This window comes from Bos indicus, chromosome 15, assembly GCF_029378745.1.
Source record: "Bos indicus isolate NIAB-ARS_2022 breed Sahiwal x Tharparkar chromosome 15, NIAB-ARS_B.indTharparkar_mat_pri_1.0, whole genome shotgun sequence".
NCBI classification, from domain to species: Eukaryota; Metazoa; Chordata; class Mammalia; order Artiodactyla; family Bovidae; genus Bos; species Bos indicus.
Window position 1 is genome coordinate 38,345,955 of NC_091774.1, and position 27,459 is coordinate 38,373,413.

Sequence of the window (27,459 nt, forward strand, 5' to 3'; positions counted from 1 at the left end):
TGTGTAGAAGCTTTTTAGTTTGATGCAGTCCCACTTGTTTATTTTTGCTTTTGTTGCTGTTACTTTTGGTGTCATAGTCATTTTTTCTATTCTCTACTGTAGTCAGAATAAAGCAGTGCATTTCATAGTCCTTATAGTCTTTGTTTCTACCACAGTTTTCCATTTCAGCAGCTACTTGGTTTTCCAAAGAAAACTGTTTCTACATATACTTTATTCCATAATATTGTATAAGGACTTATAACATTGCTAGTAAGAACTCAGAAGGAAGTGAGGAGCACAGAAAACAAGACACTGCCTTAGGGAATACTCAAATCCTCTTGAACAGGGTGATGGTGGAAAACTTCTGTTAAGGACACTGCCAAGAACCCACCATTGGAAACTAAGGAAAAGGGTGATTGTTAATATAGCAGCAGAAAGCTTGGTTGCACTGTATTCATGGAAGACAAAACATGTAGACAATGAACTTAGATATTTAGCTGAGGAGATTTCCAAGGAAAGTATTAAAGACAAGCCTGCTAACTTACTGTTTGAAATAAAATGTAAGAGGAGAGTGAGGAAGAATTGCTAAGCAAGAAGGTAAATCTGGGAAATCCTCAACCTGTCCAGACTGCACAAAATACGAGGAGAGATTCACCATCAGGAATGTGTACTCTGGACAGAAAACCAAGGTTGTAGTTGTACCGCTTTTTGCTAATTCCTTTGAAGGATGAAAAGGTCAGGGTCAGAGACATACTTGAAGCTGCTATGCTGCTGTCTTTGAAGAAGGGGCCATTAGCCATGGAATGCAGGTGGCTTGGGTAAGTTGGAGGAGGCAAGGAAACATTCTTCACTGGGGATTCCAGGAAGAAAACAGTCCTGCTGACACCTGGATTTTAGCCCAGTTGAATGATTTTCAGACTTCTGGATCCAGAATAATAAGTTAATAAATTTGTATTTTGTTTTTGACCACACCACACGGTATGTGGGATCTTAATTCCCTGACTAGGGATCACAGAGTCCTAACCACTTTGGCAGGGAATCCCCCAAATTTGTATCATTTTAAGCCACTAAGTCTGTAGTAATTTGTTACAGGAGCCATAGGAAAATAATACAGATTTTGGCACTTGGAAGTAGAGTGTTGCTGTAACAAATATCTAAAAATGTGGAGGTAGCTTTGGAATTGGCTAGTGAGTGAAGGCTGGAAAAATTCTGAAGAGTATGATAGAAACCAATAAAAGACATTAATTAATATATTCAAGAAGTTCACTGAACCCCCAAATAAGATGAATACAAAGAATATAACCTGAGTGTACCATGCACAAAATGCTAAAAACCAATAGCAAAAAGAAAAGGGACATGGTACCATTAAGGAGAAATAAACTTACGGCTGATTTGTCAACAGATATTATAGATGTCCGAAGATATAATGATATCTACAAATGTGCTGGAATAAGGATGCATTCTTCTAGGATAAAATAAATACATCTACAAACAAAAAGGCTGAAGAAAACAATCTCTGATGGAAGCACAGAACTACTGGAAAGAAGGAAGATCAGTATGAAAGTAAATATGGATGGCAGAGAAAAATGAATCAGTGACATCTGGCAAATCCATCAAACAATGGTGTAGTCCTTTAGACTAAACCACCAAAGAATGTGAAGAAGTGGCTAAGACTGAGACCTTTACACTGATTAGTATGATAACAATTCTCAGGCATTTGTAACTGAACAAATTCTGTCCTGATTTGTGTGTATTTCTTACTGGAGTATTTCTCCTCTCTTTTTTTCAATGTTTTAAGATTTTGGCTGCAGAGCTTTCAGGATCTCAGTTCCCTGATCAGGGATTGAACCCAAGCCATGACAGTAAAAGCACTAGATAGAGGTTTCCTCCCCTCTTTTATAAACTAGAATAAAAGAGCTGTGAATGTTACAATTCATCACATTTGCATCAATACAGTTATATTTATGATAAGGAAACAAAATTTGAATGTTAACAATTTTTTTTTAATATCACTGTTTAAATACTTATGTGAAGCTTTTAAACATGTCCCCCATCTGTTGGGAATGTTACATGTTTTAAATTTGCATGATATACCTAAAACAGAAAAAATAAGAACTGAAAGAAAAGCAAAACAGATTATCATAATATTCAGGATATTGGCTATCTCAGTGAAGAACCAGCAGGGTGGGACACAGACAAGAAACATGGTAAATTGAGTAGTATTGAATCTTCAAACGGGTAGTAAGTTTCCCAATTTGCATTCATCAAAATTTACATAATACTTTATATATACCCCTGGTGGCTCAGACAATAAAGCATCTGCCTACAATGCGGGAGACCTGGGTTCAATCCCTGGGTTGGGAAGATCTCCTGGAGAAGGGATGGCAACCCACTCCAGTATTCTTGCCTGAAAAATCCCATGGACAGAGGAACCTGGTAGGCTACAGTCCATGGGGTCGCAGTCAGTCAGACATGACTGAGAGATTTCCCATTCACTTTATTATAACAAAGGTGGCTTAATAAAAATGCTAAGAGAACAGAGATAATGAAATGAGATAGTTTGATTTATAATGCCTAATGAAATACTTTAAGGAAAGATTAGTAGAAGGGAGTACCTGTTTCATTTCCTGCTCCATGATCACTGTGGATCTCCTGTAGGCCAGGAATGGGCCGTGTTGTCAGATACCAAACAGCATGTAGGACGTCTGTGGCATGTATACGATTGTGATCTAAAGTCACCAAAATGTTTTATAAAAATGGTTATTTTGTTATTTTTAACATAGGACATTTTAAAAAGTACTTTCTAGTCTCACTGTATCCTCCTAAATAAAACATATGGCTTAGAATAATTTCCAACAATTAGGTTTTTGTTTCATCTTATTTTGTCGTTTCTTTCACATATACTATGAAAACATAGTATAGGGATCAAAGAAAAGACATCATTCCGGGGCTAACTTACTTAAGGTTACTTTTGCTTGTTTTTGGACCATGCCATTTGGCTTGCAGGATCTAGTTCCCGGAGCAGGGATGGAACCCATGACCCCCGCAGAGGAAGCACGGAGTCCTAACCACTAAGTCTAGCAGGCGCCAGGGAAGTCCCCAGAGACTCATCTTAACCAGTATATCCTAACTGGACGTGACAGTGAAGACTCTTCACCATGGCTTTCTTTTTCTCATTCCTTTCTTTTTCCCATTCCTCTGATCTTGAAGTACACCTTAAAGTATCATCTTATTCCATTTGTAAAATTCAGCCACTTTTCAAAATACATACTTTGTGATAATTATAGTACATATAATGCACGTTAAACTATTAAGCATCATTATTATTAATGAATCATGCCAATTTAAGAATAATTGGCTATTTCTCCAAAGAATGTTCCCCTGGAGGTTAAGTGTAGAATGAATCATAAAGAAAATTGTATTTTTTTCTACTATAAAATTAAAATTCTATTTTATCATAAAATCAAATTGCCATTAAAAATTATTCCACAAGTCAGGACACAGTTAAAAAATTCTGTGGGTAAATTTTAAACATTTTAAAATAAGAAATTTAGGAAACTCATGACAATATTACCAAACATCTGAAATGATAAGGTATTCATATAAATAATTAACACAGAAAACTTATACTATATAATTACATGAAAAAGCAGACTATAAATAAGGTATTAATAGTATGATTCACTTCATAAAAAATAAGTATATGTATAAGAAAAAGTCTTGAAGGATATATACTAAAATGTTAACAGCAGTCAATTAACTCTGGGTTGGAGGATGTAGATTTTCTTTTTAAATTACTATTTTTCAATTCTTCCAAACATGCAATTTAAAAAGTGTTTAAGGGACCATCTAAAGGGAGTTTACAAGGAATTTCAAAACCAGTATTATTTCAAGTTAAATAATATATAATACTTACAAGGAATGTCTCGATAACCATTTTCTAAAGCATGAAAGTAGTTCATGAATTGTAGAGTGGGAATTTTAAATATCTCCAATAAGCCAGTGTCTTGAAATAAGGTATACACAACCTAAATGTCAATTAAAAGAAAGTACACTTTAAAAACCAGAATTTCTATTTCTAGTTGAGTATAATGTTTTTTGATTTGCATTGGCAAAGCTAACTATGTACATGTCTCTAACTTAATAATTTATTAAAAATTTTCCTACAATGATTTCTTTCCAAAACATGAAGGAAGATACTACCCCAAAGCCCTTGAAAACCAGAGAACGATTACCATATCATATCCCAGTTTTAAAAATTTTCCACTCTTCCCTTCAGCTTTTCAGTCATAATTTATTGAAGGGCTTATGAATTGTATTCTAGTATAGCCCTAGGCGTTAAAGAGATGTCAGAACAATATATTTATCACATTTCTGACCCTAAATTACTCAACATGCTGCTGCTGCTAATTCGCTTCAGTCGTGTCCGACTCCGTGCGACCCCATAGATGGCAGCCCACCAGGCTCCCCCGTCCCTGGGATTCTCCAGGCAAGAACACTGGAGTGGGTTGCCATTTCCTTCTCCAATGCATGAAAGTGAAAAGTGAAAGTGAAGTCGCTCAGTTGTGTCTGACTCTTAGCAACCCCATGGACGGCAGCCTACCAGGCTCCTCTGTCCATGGGATTTTCCAGGCAAGAGTAATGGAGTGCCTTGCCATTGCCTTCTCTGACTCAACGTGATAAATTATGTGTTTTTTTTCACATATTTTATCCTTGTGTTCTCTCATTTCATTAATAAGATACTTTGGAGTTAATGACAGTGCTATTTCAGGAAGATTAATCTGACCCTGTTGTGTAGACCCATAAGGAAGAACCTTGAGTCTGGGTGGTAAAATGGAAGTATTTTTCCATGGTTCTAGCATGAAGTGGACCACCTGGCCTTGGGTAAAGCCCAGGGAAAGGGAAAGTGAAGTCGCTCAGTCGTGTCTGACTTTGTGACCCCATGAACCGTAACCTACCAGGCTCCTCTGTCCGTGGGATTTTCCAGGCAAGAGTACTGGAGTGGGTTGCCATTTCTTTCTCCAGGGGATCTTCCCAACCCAGGGATTGAACCTGGGTCTCCCGCACTGTAGGCACATGCTTTTACTGTCTAAGCCACCAGGACAGGGAGGACAGGTGAAAAAGATGAAGCCTAAGGAACACTGGACTGTATGAAAACAAGCTGGAATCAAGATTGCTGGGAGAAATACCAATAACCTTAGATATGCAGATGACACCATCCTTATGGCAGAAAGTGAAGAAGAACTAAAAAGCCACTTGATGAAAGTGAAAGTGGAGAGTGAAAAAGTTGGCTTAAAGCTCAACATTCAGAAAACGAAGATCATGGCATCTGGTCCCATCACTTCATGGGAAATAGATGGGGAAACAGTGGAAACAGTGTTAGACTTTATTTTTCTGGGCTCCAAAATCACTGCAGATGGTGACTGCAGCCATGAAATTAAAAGACACTTACTCCTTGGAAGGAAAGTTATGACCAACCTAGATAGCATATTCAAAAGCAGAGACATTACTTTGCCAACAAAGGTTCGTCTAGTCAAGGCTATGGTTTTTCCTGTGGTCATGTACGGATGTGAGAGTTGGACTGTGAAGAAGGCTGAGCACCGAAGGATTGATGCTTTTGAAGTGTGGTGTTGGAGAAGACTCTTGAGAGTCCCTTGGACTGCAAGGAGATCCAACCAGTCCATCCGAAAGGAGATCAGTCCTGGGTGTTCATTGGAAGGACTGATGTTGAAGCTGAAACTCCAAATTTTGGTCACCTGATGCGAAGAGCTGACTCATTTGAAAAGACCCTGATGTTAGGAAAGATTGAAGGCAGGAGGAGAAGGGGACAACAGAGGATGAGGTGGTTGGATGGCATCACTGACTCAATGGACATGAGTTTGGGTAAACTCCAGGAGTTGGTGATGGACAGGGAGGGCTGTCGTGCTGTTGTTCATGGGGTCTCAAAGAGTTGGACACGACTGAGCGACTGAACTGAAGTTTCAGTCCAAAGAGCTAGATCACCTTTCATGTCCTTTTAAATCTTAAGATTCAATAAAAAGTGAACCTTTATTACTTCTTTAGTATAAATTAAACCCCATTATTATGAACAATTAAACTACTTTTCATATATACATAAATTATAAGTACCTTATATTAATAGGAAAGTTATGACCAACCTAGATAGCATATTCAAAAGCAGACGTTACTTTGCCAACAAAGGTCCGTCTAGTCAAGGCTATGGTTTTTCCTGTGGTCATGTATGGATGTGAGAGTTGGACTGTGAAGAAGGCTGAGTGCCGAAGAATTGATGCTTTTGAACTGTGGTGTTGGAGAAGACTCTTGAGAGTCCCTTGGACTGCAAGGAGATACAACCAGTCTATTCTGAAGGAGATCAGCCCTGGGATTTCTTTGGAAGGAATGATGCTAAAGCTGAAACTCCAGCACTTTGGCCACCTCATGCGAAGAGTTGACTCATTGGAAAAGACTCTGATGATGGGAGGGATTGGGGGCAGGAGGAGAAGGGGACGACAGAGGATGAGATGGCTGGATGGCATCACTGACTCGATGGACGTGAGTCTGAGTGAACTCCGGGAGTTGGTGATGGATAGGGAGGCCTGGCGTGCTGCGATTCATGGGGTCGCAAAGAGTCGGACACGACTGAGCGACTGATCTGATCTGATTTGATATATTAATAGATTGTGCTTTTATATATATATATATATGGCTTTACATATTATAGGTTTCTCTTTTCAAATTTTCTACTGAAAACTTTATTTGTGAAAAAAAAAATTCAATGAATAATGTTGAACTTATATGTAAACCAGTATTATAATCTTAAGAATTTGCTTTTTATAAAGATTCAAAGAAAAATTAAAGCAGTAGAGATGTGAAACAAACCTGACTGAGGATCCTTCCTGATTTCTCTCCCATCTTTTCTACAAGTTCAAAAATTTGAAAATTCCAGTTACTCATATTTTCTATTAATGAGTCATAATCTTCTATTAAAATCAGATCCTGTGATGCTTCTTGTTCAATCTGTATATGTAGGGGGAAAAAACAAACCAACTTAACCTTACCTTTTATAAATATTGTTGTATCCACAGCTAAATGAGAACACTTAAAAATGAATAAAAAATGGTCAATATTATTGTTTATAACGGTTATTCTTAAATATAAACATGTCTTCTAGGCATCAAAAGACTTACTGGTCATTATACTACTTTTATAAATAAAAATATTTTATTTCCAAAAGACTACACAAATCTAAAATTTATCATTTTCATTTTGGAAGTTAAAGAGATCACGGGATAACAGATAGAAACTTAGATCCTTATACTGACATTTGTTACTAGGATAACTTCTCAAAAGAAATGGATGGATTTTTTCCCCCTAAAAAGCTTGAATTTTGAAAAAAAAATTAAGAAAAAAATGTCCTATGATTTAGATTACTTTCATTGTTTTTAATGACTGCACATACTTTATTGTCTCAGTTTAACATATATAATGAAAATATTAGCACAGAAAATAATATATTGACTATAAAACTAAAGAAATGTGTTCATTTAAAAGTGAATGCACTCAGTTCTAGGATGATGAATTTTAACGTAATTTTTTTAAATTCAAGGTTTTCCTTTTTTTTTAATTTTTATTTTATATTGGAATATAGTTAATTTTCACTGTTGTGTTAGTTTCAGATGTATGGCAAAGTAATTCAGTTATACATACACATATATCTATTCTTTTTCAGATTCTTACCTCATATAGGTTATTACAGAATATTGAATCGAGTTCCCTGTGCTATACTTTAGGTCTTTGTTGTTTATTTTATATATAGTAGTCTGTATATGTTAATCCCAAACCCCTCATTTATTTAAAGAAATTTTTCTTTCAGGTGTCACAGCGACTTTTCAGTAAAAACTTTAAGAAAATTATTGTATTAAAAACCTTGTGCTGGGCAAAAAATAATAAACTTAGTACTAACTAATAATATATTTCACCTTAACATAATCATATTGAAAGTTTATCTTTTACATTTGGTTGCTCTTCATTCTGTGCTGCTGCTTTTAGGTGATTTTCACCTTCCCAAAGTAATTTTCTGCCGTCTCTGTTCTCTGTTTCCACTTCTTGTTGAGCTTCGGTAAGGTTGAATGATGCTTTTGAGAAAACGGTATTGTCTTCGCCACCTTTCCAAACATATATAAAGTAATAAACAAGAATAAAACTTGTCCTATATGAACAACTTTATAAGAAAAGTTTGTAAAAAATATTCGGATAAATTGAACCACACTGGCATTCAATCTAAGCTGACACAATTAAGTTGTACCTTGCTGGACCATTTGGCGTAGGCACCTTGTGCTCAGGCCATGTTTCACCTGATACAGCTACTCATGGATGAAAGAGATGTGTGAATATTCACTGTAAAAATGAGACACTGAAAATGGCAGTCCCTCTCAATAGGAATTTTTTTAAAACCAATTTCAAGTAAACAATTTCTAATACTTCAAATTATTTGAGTTTTGGATATGAAAATTCTAAAGTCATAATTATGGATGAGATTAAGGCACATCTAAAAATTAAAACAATGTCATGAATTATTTCTTTACTAATGTCATTAATAATGTTCTTTTCCCCAAATTGCATGGAAATGGGATGTAGCATTGGTAGCTAACAGCATTCATTCATATGCAAAAAAATATGCATACTCATTCTATATGTAATAGATAAACAGGAAACTTTCCCCAAACCCATCAACAGTAAAATAAATAAACTGTAGTGTATTCACACAATTGAACACTGCAGAGCAAAAAGAATAAACTACAATCATAAACATCAATATAGTTTTTAAAAATACAGTGTCAAATGAAGGAAGACAGACACAGGTATACTCTGTGATTCTCTTTATGAAAAATTAAAAAACATATCAAAATGATACACATGAATACTGAAAGACAGGATAAACATTATCTTTGGGGGAGCAATTCCTGGAAGCAGGCATGGGAGGAATTTCTGAGGTGCTGGTAATATTTTATGGATCTGGGTGCTGATTATATATGTATATTAGATGTATGAAAATTTACCAAGCCACAAACTTCAGATTTACTTATTTTTCAACATGTAGGGATTTTTTTTAATAAAAGTTTTTTTTTAAGTGTTTTTCAGAGCACTCATTTGAGTTGACTTTCAGAAAAACTAGGCTTATTTATTCATTTTTATTGAAGTACAGGTGATTTACAAGGTTTGTTAATTTCTGCTGTAAAGCGCAGTGATTGTTATTCATATATATATATATATATATTCTTTACTTTCTTAATTTTTTAAATAAAAAAAAATTTTTTTGGCCCAGCAGCATGCAGGATTTTAGCTCCTCCAAAAGGGATCGAATCTGCAGCCCCTGCAGTGGAAGTACAGCGTCCTAAAACACTGGACTGCCAGGGAAGTCCTGCATTCTTTTATAGTCCTCTTTGCCATTATGATTTACCATAAGACATTGAATATAGTTCTCTGTGCTATTCACCAGGACCTTGTTATTTACCCATTCTATAGAGAATCCTTTGCACATCTGCTAATCCCTACCTCCCACCTCATCTCTACCCCAAACCCCTCCCTCTTGGCAACCAAAAGTCTGTTCTCTATACATGACTATCTAGTTTTAAAACGTTCACATCACCTCAAAAGGGGTTTCCCAGGTGGGGCTAGGTGGTTAAAGAACCCGCCTGCCAATGCAGGAGATAGAAGAGATGGGGGTTCGGGAAGATCCCTTGGAGGAGGGCATGGCAACCCACTCTAGTATTCGTGCCTGGAGAATCCCATGGACACTGTAGCCTGGTGGGCTACAGTCAGTCCATGGGGTCATAAAGAGTTGGACACGACTAAAGTGACTTCAAAAAATATCCTCATGCCTATTTACATGCCTTATTCTCAGGCAACTGCTATTCCAATTATTGTCACTATAAATTTGCATTTTCTAGAATTTCATATAAATAGAATCAAACAGTGTTTTATCTTTTTAGTTTGGTTTTCTTCACTTAAAATAATGTTTTAAAATTTATCCACATAGCAGCATATATCAGAAGTTTGTTCTTTTTTTGTTAATTAGAATCCTACAATATTTATTCAGTTACAAGTTGATGGAACATTTGGGTCATTTCCAGTTTAGCACTATCATGAATAAAGATGTCATAAGCAGACACAATCCTGTCTTTTGAGTGCTCTTATTTTTTCTGAGTAAATTCTTATCCTTGTTAGTGCTGGGTAATATGGTAAATTTATGTCTTATTTTTCTGTTGGTTTGTGTTTTGGTTTTTTTTTTTTGGCTGCGCCACACAGCATGATGCGGTATCTTAGTTTCCCGATCAGGGATCAAACCTGTGAACCTCTGGACCACCAGGGAAGTCTCTATGTCTAACTTTTAAAGAAACTGTCAAAATGTTTTCTGAAGAGGGTTTATTTTAACATTTTATATTTCCATCAGCAATGCACAAGGTTCCAATTTCTCTGCATTTTTGCCAACACATGGCATTGTCTATCTTTTTGATCACGCCTGTTCTAGTTTACTGGTATCTCAGTATAATACTAATTTGCATTTCCCTAATGACGTTAATCATTTTTTCATGTATTTACTACCCGTTCTCTATATCCTTCATATCCTTCACCAGAAGTCTTTCAACACAAAATATAAAATCTTTTGCTTGTGTTTTAATTGAGTTAGTTGATTTCTTACTATTGAGCTTTAAAAATTATATATCACAGATATAAGACCTTTATCAGATGTATAACTGCAAATTTTTCTCCCAATCTGTGGTTTGTCTTTCATTTTGTTACTGGTATCTTTTGAAGTGGAAATAAGTTTTGAAACCAGGTAGTATCAGTCCTCCAAATTTGTTGTTTTTCCAAATTGTTTTGACTTTTAGGTCATTTGTATTTCCATGTAAATTTTAACACCAACTTGTCGATTTCTACTTAAAAAAAAAAAAGCCTTGTGGAATTTGATCAGAATTCGGATGAATTTATAGATCAATTTGGAAGAACAGCCCTGTTGAAAGTACTGTTTTTTCCAATCTGTTTGCGGAATTTGATCAGAATTCGGATGAATTTATAGATCAATTTGGAAGAACAGCCCTGTTGAAAGTACTGTTTTTTCCAATCTGTTTGCTATTGCAATGTCTCTCAATTTATTTAGACTTTAATTTTTCTCAACAATCTTTTATAAATCTATTTTTGTGTTAAATTTATTCTAACTTTATTCTTTTTGATACTATTGTAAATGGAATTTTTTGGTAATTTTATTTATTTTTGGCTGCATTGGTTCTTCGTTGCTAAGTGCCTCTGGTTTTGGAGTGTGGGGGCTACTCTCTCTAGTTGCAGCGCATGATCTTCTCATTGAAGTGGCTTCTCTTGCTTCAGTAGCTGTGGCACATGGGCTTAGCTTCCCTGTGGCATGTGGAATCCTCCTGGACCGGGCATTGAACCTGTGTACCCCTCACTGGCCAGGGAATTCCCGTGGTGTAGTTGTAAAGAATCTGCCTGGAATGCAGGAGACCCAGGTTTGATCTCTGGGTTGGGAGGATCCCCTGGAGGAGAAAATGGCAACCCACTCCAGTATTCTTGCCTGGAAAATTCCATGGATAGAGGAGCCTGTAGGGCTACAGTCCATGGGGTTACAAAGAGTTGGACACAACTAAGCACGCACATACACACACCCTCACTGGCAGGTGGACGGACACACACACACACCCACACACACCACCCACACACACACACCCTCAGTGGCAGGTGGAGTCTTGACCACTGGACCAATAGGGAAGTCCTAGAAAGGTTTTCTTAATTTCAGTTTATGAGGGTTCATTTCTGGTATATAGAAATACAGTTGATTTTGTACATGATTTTGTCTCTTGTGACTCTGTGTGTGTGTGTGTGTGTGTATTCTTTGGAATTTTTTAACAAATGATCTGTGAATAAGAAGAGTTTTATTTATTTCCATTCAGGATTTCCTAATCTTTTTATCTTTCTAGAAATTTTCCTGGCTAGAACCTCCAGTACTATATTGAATAGAAGTGTTTAAAGCAAAAATCTTTCTTTTATTCTTGATCCTAGTGGGAAAGCATCAGTCTTTTTCCAGGAAGGATGATGTTAAACTTGTGTTTCTTTCAAAGATGCCCTTAATCAGGTTGACGAACTTTCCTAATACTATGTGTTTTCATCATGAAAGAGTGTTGGATTTTGTCAAATGTTTTTTGTGCATCTATTTAATTATCATGTGACTTCCCCCCCTCTTTATGGGGCGTATTACATTAATTAATTTTCAAATGCTATACCACCCCTGCATTCCTGGTATAAATACCAATGTCATGAATATGACATTTTATATGCTGCAAGATTCAGTGTGCTAGTATTTTGCTAAGGATATTGGCAATGTTAGTCTCTAGTTGTCTTTTCTTGTGATGCTTTTGTCTGGTTATGGTGTCAGAATAATTCTGGTTTTATTTATAGAATGAGTTGGGAAGTTTGCTCTACTGTTTTTGGAAGTATGTGAAGGATTGGTCTTCTTTGTTGTTGTTTTTTAATCTTTTAAAATGTAAACCCCCAAAACTATTATATTGTATACTACGGAAGGGTGAGTTTCAAAGTACGTGAAGAGACTGATATTCACCTGTAACCCCTGAAAGAGCCTATCTATTTCTGGTTTACCTTTATTCTTAAGATGCAGTACTGCAGAGTTTACCAAGTTAATCCTGTCATGGCAGCCTTTCAACTCTAATCTTTATCTCCGTAGTCCCAAGAAGCTGTCCCACGAAGCTACCAAAAGGGACTGTTTGTTCTATCAGTACTGGCCCCTCTGGAAGCAGCAAACACCTTTCGGTAGCCCCAAACTCGAGACTCATTTCCTTAGTCTCTATTCTCCTCCAGGTCTTACACTGGATATTCTGAGGAGCCTATGAGTTCTTCAGTGGCTTCAAGCAGATTGTTGTTGCTAATATTAATAGTTTGTAACTTTTCTAGCCACCTTCAGGAGGTATGTTGCTCTGAGTTACCTAGTTAACTATTACTGGATGCTTGAGTCATCAGTGTTTTAAAATTATAAAACAACTATAATTTTATCACCAACAATATTCCTTTTTTGAGGGTATGTTTCAGAATGATATAACTGACTAAATTTTAAAACAACTTGTTTGTGTAATTATTAAAATGTATGCAAACCCGAGCTTACATAATACAATTTAAATTTCAATGTTAATATAATTTCACTATTTATGAAGCCTAACCGTAACATAAGACTATGTTAATTTATACAGCACATTTTTACCCTTCAAAATACTTTCACCATCTATTATTTATAATTTGCTAGTAACTCCTCTGTAAAGTAGACAAAACATTGTTATCTTCGTTTTAAAGATGGATATCTTAACTCATTTATTCATTTTAAAAACAATGTTAAGATTGTTCTTAAAGTTAAAGACATATGACTTTTGCAGTCTCACCTGACTTTTCCCTGTGGCAGTCTGTACCAGACTCTGGTTCAGATGCTGAATCATATTTCAGTATTTGATGTCCACAGCTTGTAAAATAAAACAGGTAAATATGTATATATGACAAATGAGACAATTTTTGTTTTTATCTAAATACAGTCAGAAAATCTGTTTCTTTTTAAACTGTAAGATCCCAACTGCAAAATACCCTAATATTACAATCTCTCTATAAACTTAATAGGCTTTATCCTAGAAAACATCTTTGTCCCTGTGAAGGAAATAACATATTTTTAAAGTAACCCTGGGATCGGAGGTAAACACCATCGTAAAAGCAGAAATGAAAATGAACACCAAATGAACTGGTTACTGTAAGTAAGTACTAAATTAGTGCATAAAATTATTAGTACTAAAATAATTTTCATACATTTACTGATATCTTATGATGGATAAAATACCATTATATTTCCCTTTAGATGGAGATCATTTAGCTGGGAAATGAATAATAGCAGTGAAATGAAAAAACAATTGTTTAGAATAAAAACTACTAGATGAAGAAAAGGATATAGTATTAATCATCTAGTTATAATACAGAACTAGAAAACTATGAGTACTTTATTAAAATAACCTATATTTTGAAACCATAAACATCTGGGAAACTTACCTGTTACATAAATTGCTATCAGAATTTCTAAGCTGCTGATAAAAATCTGGTGAATTGGGTGTACTGCTCAGAGATTTGTGTAAAATGACAGGTGGTTTAGTAAGAAATTCAGCAGTATCAGGAAATTCTATAGGTGATCGGTTAGCTGGAGAGCCAGCAGACACTGGTCCATGACTGGGTGAATTCATGCTTGGTAAACCACCTTAAAAATTGAAAGAGAAGAAAGAGATATTATGTATGCATGTATCTGTTTATTGTCTATGTTTGGGTACTTATAAAGAGCATTCCCCTTCTTTAAAGAAAGCAAAGCATTTACAATTAAATGATAAAACTACATTTCTACATGGAGCTATCATCAAGACATTCTACGAATTCCGGCAGAATATAGACTATATTTGTTATCATCAATGACCGTGGAATAAGCACCCTGTGGCAGGCTGACACATAATAGTAAATACTAAGAGTACGAGGAAAACGTACATAATAATGATAATAACGTGTGTACACGATAATGTGTGGTACAGATTTTCCTAATCCATATTGATCTTCATCTGTCACATTTTGTGTCCCTACCAGCCTGATTATCCATTTTTACCATCTTTACTGTATTGTTTCAATACAATAAAATTCATTTTTATTTTGGAAACAGAGTTCTTAGTAGCACTAAGCAAGCTGAGTGTGATAAAATTATATGAGCATATGATAAAATTATATAAACACAACAGCAGATCCCTTAAATAAAATCTACATCTTTCCGAGCTCGTTCATTCATTCAACAAGTATTTGAGAGCCTATTATATGCTGGAAAATGTGCTGGGTTTCACAACAGAGAAAAAGATGCCATCCCTACAGTGTTCAACAAACCTAAAAAAGGCTAGTGGAAAATACAAACAAGTGCTAAGTGAGTGCTAAAATAAGAGGGGAAAAGTGCTTCAGAAATACATCCCTAATCCTGTTGATTTATTCAAGAGCCTTTGCTAGGTGCCTTGAACTAAGGGTGTATCTGGAGAAGTGTAGGTAGATTTAAAACTTTATTTCAAAAAAAAGATTCAAGTAAAGTGAGAATCAGAGAAGAAAGCAAATAACAGTTATTAAGGTATCATGGTATTTTCAGACATAGTTACAGATGTGTGTGATGATTAATTTTGTGTGTCAACTTGGCTGGGCTATCATGCACAGTTGTTTGGTTAAAATCTAGTCTAGATGTTGCTGTGAAGGTATTTTTCAGATGTGATTATCACTAGACTGAATAAAGCAGATAACCCATTGCTATGTGGGTTGGCCCCATTCAATGTGTTGAAGGCCTTAAGAAAAAAAACTGAGCCCCTCCAGAGTGGAAGGAATTTTGCTTTCAGATTGCCTTCAGAGTCAAGACTGCAATACTGACTCCTGCTACAATTTCCAGGTTGGCAGCCTGCCCTAATAGTTTTGGACCTGGCAATCTGCCAAGCCAATGCCCATCAATCAGTCAATCACTGTCCCCCTCTCCAATATATGTGTATGTATGTATGGGTATATACACATGCACAAACATCCTGTTCTGTTTTTCTGGAAAACCCTGACAAATACAATGTGTGTTCTTTTATTTAATCTTCATAATAACCCTGTGAATTAAACAGCATTTTCATTTTACATATGCAGGGCTGCCGCTGCTGTTCTATCAAACTGACCTGTTTAGAGGCTCCTATAATTTCATATAATGTTAGGGCTGAAAAAAAGATTTTTATAAATAATCTAGTCAAACACTTAAATGTTTCAGAAGAAGAAACTGAGGACTAGAGAGGGGAACTATCTTGCCTGCCAAAATAATGTTAGTTATTAACTGGAGACTAAAGTTCCAATTTTCAGCATTCTTTTCTCTAATTATACTGCTGCTGCTGCTAAGTTGCTTCAGTCGTGTCCAACTCTGTGCGACTCCATAGACAGCAGCCCACGAGGCTCCGCCATCTCTGGGATTCTCCTAGTGAGTGTCCAAAACTCTGACAAACAGGCTGAGAAGAATAAAGGATAAACTAATTTTAGAGTAGAAATTTGATATAATGTAGAAAAGCTTTTGAGGAGGACAGAATGGTACTGAAAACCCTTAGCAACCCTTAAGAAATAGTTTCTACAATACAGAGTCACCATTTTTATTCTAAACCTTTTAAACTGTGAAATATAACATACAGAAAAGTTATAACAGGAATGCTCACCACTCAGGCTAAAATATAAAACATGGCCAGAGATCAGAAACCCATGTCCAGTATCTAATTCTCAGTCCTTTCATTAAAGGAAAGCATTACTTTGACATTATGGTACTGTTTTTCTTGTCTTTCTTTATATTTGTACCACATATATATCTCTTTAACAATTTAGATTAGTTTTGCACTTTCTTTGAACTTTGTAAATGGAATCAGGCAGTATAAATGCTTTTATGCCTTGCTTACTTTACTCAACATTTTTAAAAGATATTTCACATGTTCACTCATTTTGAATGACATATAAAATTGTATGTATGAATATAGCACAATTTTATTTCTCTATTCAAGTACTGAACTGCCAAATTGTCTTCCAAAGTAACGGTAGCATTTTACTTTCCCATCAGTGATGTATGAGTGTTCCTACTTCTGAATATTTTTCCAATTCTTGTTAAACTGCCTTGAGAATTATAGACACCATAGTGGGTGTGAAGTCATGGTTCACTGTGGTTTTGATTTGCATTTCCCTAATGACTAATAATGCTGAGTATCTTTTCATGTGGGTAAGGGCCACTGGTATAACTCCTCTGGAGAAACATCTATTCAAATCTTTCACCAATTTTTTAGTGAGATCATTTGTGTTTTTATTACTGAGTTGTAAGATGTCTTCTGAAAGACTCTGGCCACCTGATGCGAAGAACTGACTCACTGGAAAAGACCCTGATGCTGAGAAAGATCAAAGGAGGGAGGAGAAGGGGACAACAGAGGATGAGATGGTTGGATGGCATCACCGACTCAACGGACATGAGTTTGAGCAAGCTCTGAGAGTTGGTTATGGACAGGGAAGCCTGGCATGCTGCAGCCCATGGGGTTGCAAAGAGTCGGACATGCCTGAGCGACTGAACTGAACTGAAGACATCTTTGTCTATTCTGAATACACAAGTTCATTGTCAAATTATAATTTGCAAATATTTTCTCCCATCTTATGGATTGTCTTCTCACTTTCTTTAGGTGTCTTTTGAAGTGCAAATGTTTTTAATTTTAATGAATTCCTATTATAAATTTTTTTCATTCATGCACTGTACTTTTGGTGTCATATCTAAGAATATCCAAAGTCACAAAGATTTTCTCTTATGTTTTCTTTTACAAGTTTTATGGTTTCATACTTACATTTGAGTTTATGAGCACTTTAGGTTAATTTTTGAGTATGATGACAGGTATGGTTCAAATTCACTCTTTTTCATATGTGTATCTATCTAGGTGTCCCAGCATCATTTATTAAAAACACTATTCCTTCCCCACTGGATTACTGTGGCACGCTGGCTGAAAATCAGTTGACCGTGTAAGGGTTTATTTCTGGACTCTCAATTCTACTCCATTGATTTGGAATATCCTTAGGCCAGTGTCACTGTCAATCAGTGTCTTGATAACCACAGCTTGGTAGCAAGTTTAAATTTATAAGTGTGAATGAGTCTCTCCATTTTTTTTTTTTTCTTTTTTACTAAAGATTGTTTTGGCTACTCTGGGTCCCTTGAATTCTGACATGAATTTTAGGATCAGCTTGTCAAATTTCTGCAAAGAAGCCAGCACAGATTTTGTTAAGGATTGTACTAAGTTTAGAACAATTTGAGGACTATTGCCCTCTTAACACCACCAAGTCTTCTGATCCATGAATATGGGATATCTTTCCATTTATCTGGGAATTCCCTGACAGGACTCCACACGTCCACTGCTGGGGGCTCAGGTTCAGTCTCTGGATGAGGAACTAAGATCCCACATGCCGTGCAGTACCAACCAACAACAAAATCATATTTGGGTCTTCTTTAATTTCAACGTTTTATAGTTTTCAGTGTACAAGTCTTGCACTGTTTTGCTAAATTTATCCCAAAGCATTTTATTCTTTTTGATGCTAACTTTAAATGGAATTCTTAATTTCAGTTTTGCACTGTTCATTGCTAGTATATAGAAATGTAACTGATTTTTGCATACAGATTTTGTATCCTGCCACACTGATTAATTTGTCTATTTGTTGTAATAGGTTTTAAGGAATTTCTTAGGATTTATAAATATAGGATGATGTTGTCTGCAAATAGTTTTACATCTTCCTTTCATTTGTTTTTACCTAAACTTCTCAGGGTAGACCTCTAACCCAATATTGAGTAGAAGTGATGACTATTTTATAATTATTTAAATTATTTTATAATTTTATCATATAATTTCTAGTTCTTTAAATTCGTTCTTTAGTGAGATATTGTTGTCATACTCTTCTTACTTTATGGTTTCCTTAAGTTCTTTAAAGATATAATGGTAGCAAATTCAAAGCCACTGCTAAATCCAAACTCCAAGCTCACTCAGGGAAATTCTGTTGGCTGTTTTTCATTGTCTACATGGCAAAAAATTCATGTTTCTTTGCATGCTTCATAATTTTTTTTTTATTGAAAACTGGACATTTTAGATACTATACTGTAACAATTCTAGTATCAGATCTCTCCCACCCTCAAGGTTTATGTGGCTTATTTTGTATTTGTTCATTTTATTTCTGACTATTCATTGAGTGATCTCCTGAACTCATAATGTAGATTTTTTTTCACTGAGGTGTGTAGCCACTGAGTGCTCTGATGCCTTTTTTCCCCTTTCCTCTTTGATTTATGCTTGACTTCTTAAGAGTCACCCGTGGGTCAGTATGATTTAGTTGAGACAGAAAATTTCTTTAAATGTCTTGCCTATGTGTCGTCATCTATTGATGAGAATATGTTTGAAAAGTTATAACTTCAAATTTCCAGGCAGTTTACAAAACAGCTTTAGCTTTTACTTCCTGCTTGTGCAGCACTTCAAGGTCAGCTACAGGTGGAGCCACCAGGGCCTTCTCCTTTCACACATCTTTCCTGAGCATGTGCACAGCCCTGAAAATGTGCTCAGCCTAGTAGATCTTCAGGAATATACCAGAGCTTTTCACTTTCCTGTGGTCATCTAGTGTCCAGGATTTCCTTTTAAATTTCCAGTCAGTTCTTGTTTGCCTCAGTTGATATCACAGCTTTACCCACTCAAAATGTTACTGGCAGAGGGTGTGGGTGTTTTTTGTTGCTGTTATTTTTCTGAAGAGCTGAGCTCTCAGTCAAATGAATTATCCACAACAACCTGGGAACAAGGACTTTTTCCAGTGAGTTTGGACAAAACATTTACTGTACTCTCAGGTTGTTGCTTTTAATGCAGTTTTTAAAGAGGTCAGACTCTAATGACTGCAAAGCCAGTGGCTTTTAGCTGTAGTACCACCGAGCTGGGGAGAGAGGGTTTGGGAACTGCTTTCAATTAAATTGTCACAGAACCTAATGCCTCACCAAGGTTCAGTAGTTTCTCTTGTACAGATGATTTCTAGTGTGTTCTCTGGCCTTTGTTAACTTCCAAAATTCTGCAACAGTTTAGTTTTTTGCTCCTATTTTTGTCCCTGGTGGCTCAGATGGTAAAGAATCTATCTGCAGTGCAGGAGACCCAGGTTTGATTCCTGGGTCAGGAAGATCCCCTGGAGGAGGGCATGGCAACCCACTCCAGTATTCTTGCTTGGAGAATTCCATGGACAGAGGAGCCTGGTGGGCTACAGTCCATGGGGTAGCAAAGAGCTGGACACGACTGAGCAACTAACACTTTTTTTATTTGACTGTCACACTGGATATTACAATGTACATCTTTGAAGTATTAGTTTCTTTTAAGTTTCTTTTAAGAACTTTTTAGTACTTTTCAATCACTGCTAGTATATCCAATGTACCCCTTTCCCCACCCTTTATGCCACTGTTTCCATATACTTCTTTATACATTATGCAAACTGCAGGGAGTCATTGTTTTCATGCACCCACATATTTAGGCTTCCCAGTGCTTTTCATTCATTCCTGCAGATCCATGCTTCAATGTGGATCACTTTCCTCCTTCCTAAAGAACTTTCTTTGCTAAATTCTCAGTAGTGCACATCTACAAGCAATACATTTTACCTTTTTTTGTATAAAAAAACTTGTTATTTCACCTTAAATTTTAAAGGATATCTTCACTGGATAAAGAATTTCAGGTTGGCAATTTTTGTTTTTGCAATACTTTAAATATGCCATTTCATCATCTTTGCTGACTATAGTTAATAATACTGTATTGTGTATTTGAAAGTTAAGAGAATAGATCTTGAAAGTTCTCATCACAAGAAAAAAAACTTGTAACTATGGTGACAGATGTTAAGTAGACTCATTATGGTGATCATTTTATAGTATATACAAACATCAAATCATTTTGTTGTACACCTAAAACAATATGTCAATTAATAGCCCCCACCTCACCCCCAAAGATTCTATTAAGGGTGGCTTATTAGGATATATCTTCCCTGATGGCTCAAATGGTAAAGCGTCTGCCTACAATGCGGGAGACCCGGGTTTGATTCCTGGTCAGGAAGATCCTCTGGAGAAGGAAATGGCAACCCACTCCAGTACTCTTGCTTGGAAAATCCCACAGATGGAGGAGCCTGGTTACAGTCCATGGGGTCGCAAAGAGTTGGACACGAATGAGCGACTTTGCTTTCACTTTGCTTTGTTTTGGTTTATTAGGATATAGGATACAGTCAGGATTTTTCCTACTCTCATATTAAGTTTTTTTTTTCCTCCCTCTACAATGACCATGCTACAAAAGAATGCCCTTTACTGAGGGTTTTCCTTTGTTCTTTGTCTACAGCTATTCAGGTTAAATAGTTCTATATTTTATCCCTGAATCCTTAGTGTCTAACAAAGTTCCTGATACATAGTATATGTTCAAAAATTAACAAATGAATGAGCAAATTGTCAACTAATAGCCAACCCAAACTGCTTAGTTTTATGTTAACTCAGAACACATAAAATGGTATTCAAAATTAGCTATGAATGTTGTTCTTCAGTTGCTAAGTCGTGTCTGACTCTTTGCGACCCCGTGAACTGCAGCACACCACGCTTTCCTGTCCTTCACTATCTCCCAGAGTTTGCTCAAGCTCATGTACATTGAGTCAGTGATGCCATCCAACCATCTCATCTATGAATAGGTAATTAAAACCCTGTTCTCAGCTAAGAATAGTTTCTGTTCGTATCTGAGAAAATATATTCTCAGCTATTAATAGGTAATGAAAAGTTTGCACTACCATATAGTTTGAGACCTCCCATATTTAAGTCACAAAGAATGATTTCTTACCAGCTCTTCTTAGACCTACATGGTGAGTTAACGATACAGATGATGACCTTTGCTTCGGGACTGTCAGTAGATTTGAACTAAAAGGCCCATTTAGATAGCATCCTTGACTAAAAGGGAAAGATAACAGGTTAAGATTTTTAAAAACATGAAAAATTCATTTTTTCCTTATGGTCTTCAATTCATTAGCAAATATCTGCTTATACATCCAGAGTAAACCAGGCACCAGCAAACTTTTCTGTAAAGAACCGAGTAGTAACTACTTTGGACTTTGCAGGCCATAAGGTCTCTGCAATTACTCAATTCTGCCACTGCGGTATAAAAACAGCCTTAACCAATGATAAACAAATGAGTATAATCATGGTTTTCAATATAATTTTATTGACAAAAAAACAGGTATGGGCCTCATTAGATCCATAGGCTGTAATTTGCTGAACCCTGGAAAGAAGCAGGTTATCCGTATCACTGGATTTCACCAGTGACTGGTGAAATACACTTCAGAGTCAAAGATTTCTGATTCAATAGGTCTGGGAAAAGGTCACAGATTGGCATGTCTGACAAGTGCTTAGGTGGTCCAGGGACCTCACTGACAATTACTGACCTAAAACATACAGTTTTTCACCATCTTCTGCTCCCCTTCTGCACAGATAATTGATTGCCCATTAACACAGTCATATCCTGTAACTGAAATATTTATTGTAGGTTTTAGGGTTCTTATGAAGAAATTAAATAGAGGTGAGCAATCACAGTATACCAATTGATATATAAAATGCATTTTAAGATTACATATTTTAAAGCCCTTGGCCGAGGGCCATACATATAGTACTTCCTTTCTTAGATATTCACTAGCCTGTTTTCTTCTGTTAGTCAACCCTGATGTGGGCAATTTGCCACAGGATTAAGAACAAATCTCGAGTCTTTATTTTTCACTCAACATTTTGTTAGTATAGGCTGAGTTCTCAGTAAGCTTCCCCCTCCCTCCAACTCCATTTTTTGTGTACTCCCATACCCTTACTCAAGAAAGATCTATTTTTCTGTGGCCTTAGAGGTTTTTGTCCATGTCTGTTATTATATATATCCATACCATATTACAGTTTCAGTGTTCACAGATTCTTATGCCTCACTAACTTGTGAATTCCTTTCAGGGGCCATAAGATACACCTCTTCATTCAGTTGTGGATACAGCACAGTCAGTGCCTGGTAAAGGTGTTCAGGAGACATTACTGGATTAAATGAATGATCTTGTCTTTAGATTGCTATTCTCACTTTTCAAGAGAACAGATCTTTTCTCTCTCCAGTTCTGAGTGAACGGACTCTTTCGCTAACTCCTGCTTTGGGGCTTTCTTTGGGCCTTTTTCTCTAAATCTAGTTTGTCTTATAATCTTATGAGAGAAAAAAATTCTGGATAACAAACAGAAGGCTTGTAAAAACAGTTGGCAACCAATTTATCAACAGAAAAATTTTCGTGAATAAAAATTATAAAAATAATAGCACTATTTTAAATATTACGTATCATCCATTATTTTAGGTAATTTGCATACTTCATCTCTTTTAGTCATCTGAACCACTTTGTTATTAGATAAGAAACCTGAGGCTTTGAGAGGCTTAGTATTGTGTTAAGCTAAAATTCACAGTGGCAGAGATAAAATTCAACTTCAAATTTCTCTGACTCTTAAATTTTTCTGACTCTGAAGTGTATGCTCTTTCCACAAGACAATTCTGATGTTATTTTTGTGTGTTTCTCCATCTGTTAAAATTAGAGGTTTAGAATAAAGAACTTCTACGATAACATCTAGCCTCTGCTGCTGCTGCTGCTAAGTCGCTTCAGTAGTGTCCGACTCTGTGTGACCCCATAGATGGCCTCCTACCAGGCTCCTCTGACCCTGGGATTCTCCAAGCAAGAACACTGGAGTGGGTTGCCATTTCCTTCTCCACTAGATTTTGTAATTTTTTTGCTCAAGCTAATAGTAATAATAATTTGTTCACAGCGTTTAAAAAAAAGGCAGTATGTACATAATAACACTCAATAAACTCATCTCCCTACCAGTGTGCAATCATTCTTTGTATTTGAATATTCATTGCCTTCAAAAGGAGTGGGAGAGATGGGGAAAGAAGAGTAGCAATGCCACCCAGGGCAATATTCAAATAGAACAATCTGTGTACTCTACCAACACCTACTTCCTTATTAATATTCAAAACAAAGACAGGTTTTTCTCCTCCACAGAAGAGCCTTGAAGCACACTCCCTAGTCTTCTACCTGAACGGGGGGCGAGGAGGGGGTGTCTTCTAGTAATTAAAATGGTTAGTTGTTTAGAATTGAGAAGTATAGGTCAAATTACAGGTTTTCAGCTCAGTTCCATAATCATCCCATTAATTCTTTGCCTAAAACCAGATAAATATTTACTGTAATAAGATATATAAAACAATACTGGAGAAAATAGAGGGCAAGATAGGCTAGGAGTCCCAGTGATTATTAATAGTTGGCAGGAAGATGATTAAAGTCAGAATTACATTGCAAGAGATGTCAAATGTTATGGTCATAGAGTTAAACCATATATTAACAGCTGATTTCTAAGACAATCAATGCAAATTACCTTGACAAGGTTTATATCACTTCATGTATTATTATTTTTTAAGTAGCTGTAAAAACTTGTTGGCTGTACAATGTCCAGATTTTGCAGAGTCATTATCTTAAGAACTGAGTGGGATGACACCAGTTAGCTGTCTTGAATCTCTGCAGTTCAAATAGGGTCCAGGCTTTAGTATAATTCGCTAATAAATTATGAGACACATAATTGAGAAGCTGGTTCCCAAGTACATTATTTAGGGGACATACTATTGCCAGGCAACATTATTAGGTTTAATTAAAGAGCACTTTCCATGATGAACGATGAATCAGAATAGGTTAAAGGCAAGCCTCTTTCTTTGGTGTGGGAGTACCTACAGCTGATAGCCCTCAAAGTTTTGGTATGGGATTTGCCTGTGTTTCCCCAGGGAAAATCTGTTCAAAGGAAATGGGCTGTGAGCTCTGAATTTGTACCGTCTGTCCACAGGGAGGGTCTGGGTCCCAGCAGTCCATGGACAACAGTTCAGCCAAGCTTTCAACTCTAGATACTAACGCTGTGCCTGGATAATTCAACTGTCAGCTAACTCCTCAAAACATAAATTCAACCTTGCTGGAATTTCCTGACCAGCAAAACTTCATCCTACGTCTGAAACTGAAGCAGAAAACAGTATCCAGTGTCATGTGGATAGCATACTCCTGCAAGATACTTGATAAGCAGCTTTTTATCTTCAAAGATCTAATGTAATCCCAAATTCTTCACAGTAGTCCAGCAGGTCTCAGAAGGGTCATAATGTCTAAAACAGGTAGGAAATGAAAATTTCCATGAAAGAGCAAAGAAAACGTGTTAAGGAGACTCAGAGGCAAAACAGATTACTTTTCCTTAGAGAACAAAGGAGGGGGTGTCAGGGTGTTACTCTGTAGCTGTGACATCTGAGCCCAGTCTTTAAGGACACACAGAAGTAAGGGTGAGAGGTCTATTCTAGGTAGAGGGGCACACATGTGCACAAACAGAGGGAATATCAAACAGTTTAACTTGCCTGGAGTTTCAGATAAATGAAAGTGATACTGGAGTTATTCTAGTGTTAAAAAGTAATGGCCTTCTTAATTAACCTCTCAAGTCCTCTCTGAGATGAACACTGGCAAGAAGAATAGGTAACACAGCAGCTGTTCAACTAGAACTACCTCTTCTTATGTTTTGCCTAGTATACCTACCACAAAGTTTATAATACTTCTTTTTTTTTCTCCAGGCAAAGCATTAAAAAAAAAACAAAATTAAGTCCTATATTACACTTTACACAAATAAGGCAGCTAAAAAGTATAATTCAGCTTAATTTTCTAAGGGAGTGAAACTAAAAAAGTTTTATGAGAAAACTTCAATGAAGTTTCCTCTTCAAGGAAGTGTCTTCTTTAAGGAAGACTCTAACACAACTTATGTGCCTGTTATTTTCATGTAGAGAGCTCCCCAAACCATTTTTCTACTCCTCTTTGAGGGACTGCTCATCTATCTCTGTTTAATTTTTCTAAGTAAGGGTGTAGCTTTGTCATGAGGGATTAACAGAATTTCAAATCTCAGGCTAGGAATTGGGACAGTATTCTACAGGCACGATAAAGGTTCAAAAACTTAATGATTAGAAGAAACAATATAATTACAATTTTGTTTAAGGACAATTTGTGGTGGAAGGTAGAAGATGGATTGGGTAGTGAAGAATATTAGAAATGGGAAGGATAATTCAACAGCCCACATAAGCAATAATGAAAGCATGAAATAATGTAGGCAAAGTGATAAAGGGAAAAGGGAACAGAATGGTAACAAGCTTTGGAGATTAGACGTGACAGCTGTTATCTGTAGAGTAAGGCAACAGGATGTAAAGACAACACCAAGGTTTTCTAGGTAGATCAGTTTTGTAAGCAACCACAAAACGAGAGGATTACAGCCAGCACTGTGCCGGGAAATGAGGACAGAATAACAGTAACAGAGGGAAAAGCAGCCGGAGAGATGAGAAATGAGGTTTCAGACACAGTTTCAGGGAACAAGAGGTTCAATATTTACATCATGTTGAAATCATGGGCAGGGTCATTTAAAATCATAGAGAAGCTTATGATCAGAATGTAGAGCTACATTCATATCAAAACCAGGAAATGTGCTCTCCATTCTGGAGCACTCTAATAAATTTGAAACGAATGCCTCATGAGTTCAGTCACAAGCCTGTTAGTTCTGTGCTTCTAAAACCTGAAGGTCCCCAAACAAAACGTCACCATATTAAAGATCTATAGCTGTGCGGTCTAATACGGTTGCCGTTTAGGTCTGTATGACAGCTGAGTATGGCTCTTTGTATTTTAACTAATTAAAATCAAATCAACTTTAAATTAAGTTCCTTAGTCATGATAGACACATTTCAAGTGATCAACAGACACACATACCTGGCGGCAACCAAACTGGACACACAGCTATAAAACATTCCCATCGTGACATCTCTACTGGACAGCACTGATCCAGAGACTTGAATTTCAAAAGGAAGAGGCTTGTAAATGCTTCACATGTTCCCCTTTACCCTATGTTCAAAGTACACTTAGAGATTCATTACAGAGCAGCTTCAGCTTCTGCACCCTAGAAAAATTCCTTCTAACCTCACCTCTTTAAAGGAGATGTTTCATAATACCACCAATTACTTTATAAAGTTCTAAATCTTTTATGAGGCATAATAATTTTGTTCTAATGAATATTAAGTAAATATATTGAATCTGCCTGCATTTACCTTTAATTCTGATATGTTCATATAAAAATTAGTTTTCCTTGGACCATGTTTCTATTTTATTATCGATTATGTGGAGGCAGTAGGATAAAAATAACCTTAACTCAATGTATCAGACATTTAATTTTAAAAGCGTTGCTGTTACGTCAGTGTGACGGAAAGATGAAAAAATAGAATCATTTTCATCATTCTTTCTTAAACTCAAAACTATTCTCAAGATGATGTCTCCCAGGGTTAAGAAATACCTGTCGTATTTTCAGTTCCTAACGTCATTTATTTCGTCATATCCTGCTTCCGTTATAAAAAAAAAAACAAACAAACAACAGCAACAAAAACTATTATCATGTTTAAGCTCTGGGCAAGCTTTGGACCAAAGCTCATTTTCCTGTGACGTTCTCTTCACACTTGAATCCATTCTTGTTTTATATATCATTTCACTGTTTTTCTTTTACAAAAATGCAGTTTCATTTAGTTGAACGTATTGTAGAAGATTCAAATTAATAAATCACAGAAGAATCTGGAAAATTACAATTCTCTGATATTTCATATATAAAATGCTAATACAGTTGAACAGAAATAGCTCTGATCCAACACTGCCACCTACTGTTTCAAATGTGTAACTACACAGATCAAGTTATTAAAGACCAACACATGCTCAGTCCTAAAAGAATGGTTTAATAGGAAATTT

General features: G+C 36.2%; 2 protein-coding genes across 2 annotated transcripts in view; one reads left to right on the forward strand and one right to left on the reverse strand.

Annotated features, from left to right (window-relative positions):
* The window catches only part of CYP2R1 (cytochrome P450 family 2 subfamily R member 1), a 93,566-nt gene extending 66,439 nt beyond the window's left edge, over positions 1-27,127 (forward strand). The window contains exon 6 of the mRNA XM_070803627.1: positions 1,382-27,127. Within this exon, the coding sequence (XP_070659728.1) occupies positions 1,382-1,406 (25 nt within the window). The 3' untranslated portion in view covers positions 1,407-27,127. The remainder of the gene's footprint in view (positions 1-1,381) is intronic.
* Positions 1-27,459, reverse strand: part of PDE3B (phosphodiesterase 3B) — a 161,956-nt gene that overhangs the window by 23,250 nt on the left and 111,247 nt on the right. The window contains exons 5-11 of the mRNA XM_019975147.2: positions 21,456-21,562; positions 14,089-14,290; positions 13,440-13,516; positions 7,993-8,144; positions 6,859-6,996; positions 3,896-4,007; positions 2,595-2,708 (exon numbers count right to left, since the gene is read on the reverse strand). Of these exons, the coding sequence (XP_019830706.2) occupies positions 2,595-2,708; positions 3,896-4,007; positions 6,859-6,996; positions 7,993-8,144; positions 13,440-13,516; positions 14,089-14,290; positions 21,456-21,562 (902 nt within the window). The remainder of the gene's footprint in view (positions 1-2,594; positions 2,709-3,895; positions 4,008-6,858; positions 6,997-7,992; positions 8,145-13,439; positions 13,517-14,088; positions 14,291-21,455; positions 21,563-27,459) is intronic.